Source organism: Aphelocoma coerulescens, chromosome 23 (genome assembly GCF_041296385.1).
Source record: "Aphelocoma coerulescens isolate FSJ_1873_10779 chromosome 23, UR_Acoe_1.0, whole genome shotgun sequence".
Classification (NCBI taxonomy): domain Eukaryota; kingdom Metazoa; phylum Chordata; class Aves; order Passeriformes; family Corvidae; genus Aphelocoma; species Aphelocoma coerulescens.
Window position 1 is genome coordinate 6608793 of NC_091036.1, and position 6195 is coordinate 6614987.

The 6195-nt window shown below is 65.7% G+C and overlaps 1 protein-coding gene across 3 annotated transcripts; it reads left to right on the forward strand.

The window, feature by feature from the left end:
• Positions 1-1756: 1756 nt before the first annotated feature.
• Positions 1757-5496, forward strand: LOC138122017 (CYFIP-related Rac1 interactor A-like). Of its 3 annotated transcripts, none has more exons than XM_069036087.1 (10): positions 1757-1826; positions 3580-3701; positions 3778-3883; positions 4072-4208; positions 4314-4391; positions 4494-4610; positions 4714-4793; positions 4898-5024; positions 5252-5322; positions 5433-5496. In XM_069036087.1, exons 1-10 carry the CDS (start codon positions 1757-1759, stop codon positions 5494-5496), a joined length of 972 nt encoding a protein of 323 aa, XP_068892188.1. The 3 variants fall into 3 exon arrangements, with proteins under 3 accessions (XP_068892188.1, XP_068892186.1, XP_068892187.1); XM_069036085.1 differs by lacking the exon at positions 1757-1826 and adding an exon at positions 2723-3092; XM_069036086.1 differs by lacking the exon at positions 1757-1826 and adding an exon at positions 3020-3092 and having other exon boundaries at positions 3541-3701.
• The last annotated feature ends 699 nt before the right edge of the window (positions 5497-6195 follow it).

The window sequence follows — 6195 nt, forward strand, 5'->3', positions numbered from 1 at the left end:
CAAGCGGAGCCACCCCCCCAGCCCAGAGGGGGCTGCAGCAATCCCCAAACCCTCGTCTGGCACCGAACCCCTGTGCCACGGCTCTGGAGTCACCCTGGGGTGTCCTCACACTGGGGACCCATCCGTGCCCCTTCCCTGGGCACGGGCAGAGTTCAGCAGTGACAAATTCCAGCCCCGAGCTGCCCGTCAAGGACAACGGTGGCACGGGCACGAGGACGCCCGCACGCCGGTCACAGCCTGTGTGCCAGTGCCAGAGCAGAGCAGGTGCCAACCTCCCACCCCGCTGACTGCCCCAGCACCCCAGGGACCCCCCAGCTCCCTTCCAAAACACCCCAGCACTCAGCAGGATGAACCTCGGGGTCACTGCGCCAGAGCAGCTCTGGGTGTATTTGGGGTACCCCAGCTACCCCAAAACCAGCTGCATTTCAGCACTGGTGCAGCCCCAGTGTAAAGCCACCACTCACTGGGCCTGGAGGAGGAGGAGGAGGAGGAGGAAGGCAGAGCCATCACTGTTGATGCCAAGGGTCTGTGCCGGGGCTGAGTGGGGAGCACGGGGCTGGGGGGGAACAGCCCCATTCCAGGCACGAGGCCGCCCCATCCCATCCCCCACTGCTCCAGCTCTCCCTCTCCCCCAGCCTCATTAATTAAACCCAAGCGCTTAATTACAACCTGCTGAGTCCCGCGGCTGCTTCCCGGAGCCTGCTGACACCATGGGGCCAATCCCGACCCCCCCCACATCCCTGTAGGAAAGGTGGGATGCAGGGAACTGGGGGAGCATCCTGTTGCCTGCAGGATTTGGGTTGTGGCTCCTCGGCGGCATAAAGGGATCTTCACGGAGAGCAAACCCAACCAGTGGAGCTGGGAAAGTCATCCCTGGGGATCTTGGCCTCTCCAAGGAGAGATGGGGACAGATGGCTCCGCTCTGGGGTTGTCCCCGAGCTGCTGGCAGGTCCCACAAGGGGTGAAGAGGGACGGGGATGCTCAGCCCGATGCCTGGGGAGCTCCCGGTGGCAATAAAACAATAACCGAGGTAAATAAGGGGAAGGCCGGTGGCAGCATGAGATGGGGGGCAGATCCAGCGTCCCACCGTGCTTACCCCCCTAGTCACCCACCGGTGGGGTCCCCAGGGCAGGGAGGTGCCCGGTGGGGTGCCCTGACCCTCTCACCCTCCTGCCCGCAGGTCCTGGCCAGCCCATGAAGTGACCCAGGCGGGTGGCACAGCCCCTGCTCCTGCCGTAGCCACCACTGCCACACCAGGCACTGAGGTAAGGACCCGAGGCCATGGCCGTGGGGTGGGTGGGATGCTCTGGCACGGGCACCAGACCCCCAAACCGGGTCTGTGGGGCACAATTCCCATTTGGGGTCTTCCCCTATCCGTGGCGGATCCCCAGCCCCATAACCCAGGGGAATGCCATGACCCCATGGGGGTCACCTGGGGCAGCCCCCCCTCCCTTGGGCATGCCAGCGTGGGGGAACTGGGGTGTGTCAGGGGTGGCAGCATGGCCAGGGGTGCCTCATGGAGCACAAGGCTGCCAGGACCACACCCCGCTTCCCTCCCCGCCTCTGGAACTGGCAGAAGTGCTGGGAGAGCTGTCACATTCCAGGCGATGCTCGCAGCCACGTGCCCAGCCAGGAGGGATCGGGGTGGGCACAGGGAGGTGCCGCGGTGGTGGCACTCGGGGGCTCGGGGGTGTCCGGCCGGTGGCACCGGTGCTGTTCCACTGTGTTCTGTTTCTCTCGCTCAGGTCTGCTGGCCATGGGCAACCTGATAAAGGTATTGGGCAAAGATTTAGAAAACTGTCCTCATTTTTTCCTGGATTTTGAAAGTAAGTCCCACGAGCAGGGTGGGCGTGGGGAGGGCGCCAGGGCTGCCACCGCGGCTGCTGTCCAGAGGATGGGGACAGGCACAATGTCCCCGAGCAGCCCCGTGTCCCCAGGTGCCTCGGGGCCCTGAAAAAGTCTGCAAAGTGGAGCAGGAGGAGCAGGACCCCAGGAGATCCCCCATCCCTCAAAGAGTGGGGCGGACACCCTGGCTGAGTGGTGGGATGCAGGATGCAGCAGGACCCGGCCCGGGACCACCTCAGGCACACGCCCGCTGCTGTTAGCTGGTGGCACTGGTGGCCGTGTGGCATGTCCCGTGACACCGCCAGCACAGGGACAGCCTTGGAGGCTGGGAAAGGAGGAGGGGATGCTCCCTGCCACCTGCGCTGCTGGGAAGGTCAGCGCGGTGGCCGCAGCCTGCAGCGAGTGATGGGGAGCAGGAACCTGCCTCTGCTTCCCGTGGATCTGGGCCGGCGGACAGGAAAGGACAGCTCCCGGCCCCCAGGCTGGACACGGGAGGGTACAGGAGACGGTGGCCACTGTGGCAGGATGCCAGACCGGGCACAGCCCCGGGGCTCCAGCTCAGAGCACAGCTCAGGGCAAGAGCGAGGAGAGTGGCAACAGCGCAGCGGCGTCTGCTCGCCCCAGCCCTGGCCCCAGTTCCATCCCCAGCTGGGACAGGCCGTGCACAGCTCCCCACAGCACCTCTGGCTCCGGCACCCCCCAAAATACCCAGGGCTGGGGTCGCGCAGCCACCCCCTCCCACGGCGAGGGGCCTTCCTGCTCCTCCTGGCTCCTTCGAGGCAGCACAACCTTTTCCTGCCTCCAGCCCCCTGGCACAGGGTCTGGGGGCTCCCCAGGACCCCCCGTTTCGGGGCTGGCTCTGCTCTAGAGGAGGGGGATGGCTGTAGCCAAGACTCCAGGGACTCCAGGGACTTCCCGGCGGCTTCTCCTCCCTTCGCTCCTCCCTCTCCATCACCCCATCCGCCAGCGCTCATCACCATCGGGGGGGAAGAGGCTGCACCCGGGGCCGGGAGCAGCCGCGGGGTCGCCCCCGGAGCCCCCCGAGCCCCCGGGGAGCAGCGGGGGGAGGACGGGGCTCCGGCCGCCGCCGCTGCCCGCAGCCCAGCACCTCTTCCCCGGGCTCCACCTCACCATCATGCTTTTTTCCTCTTGTTTCTTCTCTTGCAGGTTTCACATGGGGAACCTTCTAAAAGTGTTGACTTATAACGAACTTGACCAAGGCCCTAATTTTTTCCTTGACTTTGAAAGTGAGATGGGATTTTTATTTTCCGTTTTCTGTTTCGTACTTATCCTGAGTTCCACATCCACACCATTTTGAGTTCTTGTCCCCGTCGCCCATCGCATCGCGCCCATCCCAGACGTCCTCTCCCACCTTTGCCATCCGGGGGCGTCCCCGGGGAGGGGGGCCAGACCCATGGCCGGGGGCTGTCGCTCCGCACCTCTCCCCCGGGGCACTTCGCAGCCTCTTGGGGCCGAGGGCTGCTCGGGGACCCCTCGTGGTGAGCAGGACGGCGGGCACAGGGCAGCCAGGACTCACCCCCACCTGCCCCCCACTCCACGGCTTGACTTGAGCTCGGGCAAGGAGAACGGATCAGGGGGAGAACCCCGCCAGGAAGGGCTGCGGGCCGGCGGGGGAGCCGTGGGATGGGGTGCTGGCACCCCGCTCTGGCTCTCGCCGCCCCGGGCCCCGCTCAGAGCCCTCCGGGTTTCTCTCCCCGGGGCGCTGCCCTGCAGATGCGCAGCCGACGGAGGCCGAGACGGCGGTGTGGAACCAGGTGAACGCCGTGCTGGAGGAGGCACAGACCATCCTGGCCGAGCTGCAGTCCTACACGGGCGCCGGGCAGGAGATCCGAGAGGTGGGTGCAGCCCCGGCGCCCGCTGCCCGCGCACCCACCGGGGCTTGGGGCAACCGCTGGCGCTCTCCCCTCCCAGGCCATCCAAAACCCCGGGGACCTGCGGCTGCAAGAGCGCGCCTGGAGCGCCGTCTGCCCCCTGGTCGCCAAGCTGAAACGATTCTACGAGTTCTCCCTGCGGCTGGGTGAGCGCCTGACCTCCCTTGCATCCCCCCCTGTGCATCCCGCATCCCTCCCCGCAGGCAGGAACGGGGCCGGCTGCGGCAGTCCCGGCCGTGGAGTGTGCGCGCAGCTCGGGATGCTCAGCCGTGCCTCAGTTTCCCCTCGGGGGGTGGGGAGGTGCGGAGGGGGACCAGGAGTGCTCTGTCCCCAGAGAACGCCCTGCGGAGCCTGCTGGAGGCCCTCACGAGCCCCCCCTACGCCCCGACCCAGCACCTGGAGCGGGAGCAGGCCCTGGCCAAGCAGTTCGCCGAGATCCTGCACTTCACCCTCAGCTTCGATGAGCTCAAGGTGCCTCCCTGCGCGGGGCGAGAGCGAGGGGGGGGTCCCCACACCGGGACCCTGTGAGCCAGCAGAGTCCCTTGGGACCCCTAAGCCGGGTGTGTCCCCCCCCAGATGACCAACCCCGCCATCCAGAACGACTTCAGCTACTACAGACGGACCATCAGCCGGAATCGCATCAACAACCTGCAGGTGAGAGGATTCTGCTGGCCCCCCAGGGATTCACAGGGCTGGGATGGCTCCGGGGGGGTTCAGCCACCCCAGTGACCCCCATCACACCCCCCCCCCCCCCAGCTGGACGCAGAGAGCGAGGTGAACAACGAGATGGCCAACAGGATGTCCCTCTTCTACGCCGAGGCCACCCCCATGCTCAAAACGCTCAGCAATGCCACCACCAAGTTCGTTTCAGAGGTGAGGGAGGCTGGGGGGACCCTCAGGGCGGGGGGAAGCCCCCTCCAGCCACCATGCAGGGGGCTGGGGGTGGAAACAGCATCTGGGAGCTGTTGGGTTTCAGAACAAGACCCTCCCGATCGAGGACACGACTGACTGCCTGAGCACCATGGCCTGTGTGTGCAGGGTGATGCTGGAGACCCCGTGAGTACCCCACACTGGGGTTTGGGGGGGGACATCTCGGTGCTGGGGTCCCTCTGCCACCCCACCCCCTGCCCCAGGCTCAGCCAGCCTCTCTCCTGGCACAGGGAGTACCGGAGCCGCTTCACCAACACCGAGACCCTGCTCTTCTGCATGAGGGTGATGGTCGGCGTCATCATCCTCTACGACCACGTCCACCCCGTGGGGGCCTTCGCCAAGACCTCCAAGATCGATGTGAGTGCTCTTGGGGTCACAGCTGTGGGGTCACAGCCGTCCCACTCATCACAGTAGCTGTGATCCACAGGGTCCCCCTCCCTGGATTGACCCCATGGGGATGTCTCTGAGCTGCTCCAGGGGGGGAGCTCATCCCCCTGAGCAGCGAGGAAGAGGATGGGGAGGAAGGGGCACAGCCCCCTGTGGCCCATCTGGGACCTCACAGCCCCTCTCTCTGCCCCCATCAGATGAAAGGCTGCATCAAAGTCTTGAAAGACCAACCCTCAACCAGCACCGAGGGGCTCCTGAACGCTCTGAGGTGAGACGGGGGCTTGGGGACCCAGCGGGGACGTGGCGTCCCCCCGGCAGCGCTGCGGGGTGACAGCAGAGCGGGTCGGGGGCTGTGACCTGTGTCCCCTCCCCATCCAGGTACACCACTCGGCACCTCAACGATGACACCACGTCCAAACAGATCCGGGCCCTGCTGCAGTGAGCGCGGGGCGGCCGCCGGAGCCGCTCGTCACCGTGTCACCGACGCCCATGACCATACAGCTCATTTTGTACAGAGGGAAAAGGGACAACGAGGAACACGCGGAAATACCGAAAGCGAATCGAAACGGGCCCCTGGCCACCCCTGCCACGAGCTCCTGCCCCCCCCTTCCCACCCCCCAAACCAGCACCCGCTCCTGGACACGAGGCGCGGGTGGCACCGTGGAGACTCCGCGGAGAGAGACCCGGGCAAAGGGATGTGCTGATGGGGCTGGCAGCAGGGTGCCCATGGCACGGGGGCACCTTGGGGAGGGGGCAGGTGGTGCCCCGGTCCCCATCCTGGTCCCCGAGTGGAGGAGGAGGAGGAGGAGAAGGAGAAGGAGGAAGAATCCCTGTGGATCTGCACTGACTCTGGAGGAAACGGCTCAGTCTCACCTGGTAGATTTTTAATATGAGCAATTAAATCCACACTCACCTCTTCTTTTCTACATTTTTTTTTGGGTGTGAAATAAAATGACATTTAATCTGTTCGTGGTGGGAGTGGAGCCGTCTCTGCTGTGTCCCATCCCGCTGGAGGCACCCACCGAACACCCCCCCAGGGACCGTGGCCCCTCTCCGTGACACCCCGTGGGACAAATCCCACCTCCCACAGTGACCGGGAGGGACAGCAGTCCAGGGTGGCCCCCAGGGTGCCCCGAGTCAG

Excerpts from the sequence above, each read along its gene's own strand:
- LOC138122017 (XM_069036085.1), top strand. The coding sequence starts at position 2,723 with ATGGCTGTAGCCAAGACTCCAGGGACTCCAGGGACTTCCCGGCGGCTT. Across the intron at positions 4,794-4,897 it reads AGGGTGATGCTGGAGACCCC|GGAGTACCGGAGCCGCTTCA; the intron begins GTGAGTACCCCA and ends CTCCTGGCACAG. Across the intron at positions 5,025-5,251 it reads CCAAGACCTCCAAGATCGAT|ATGAAAGGCTGCATCAAAGT; the intron begins GTGAGTGCTCTT and ends TGCCCCCATCAG.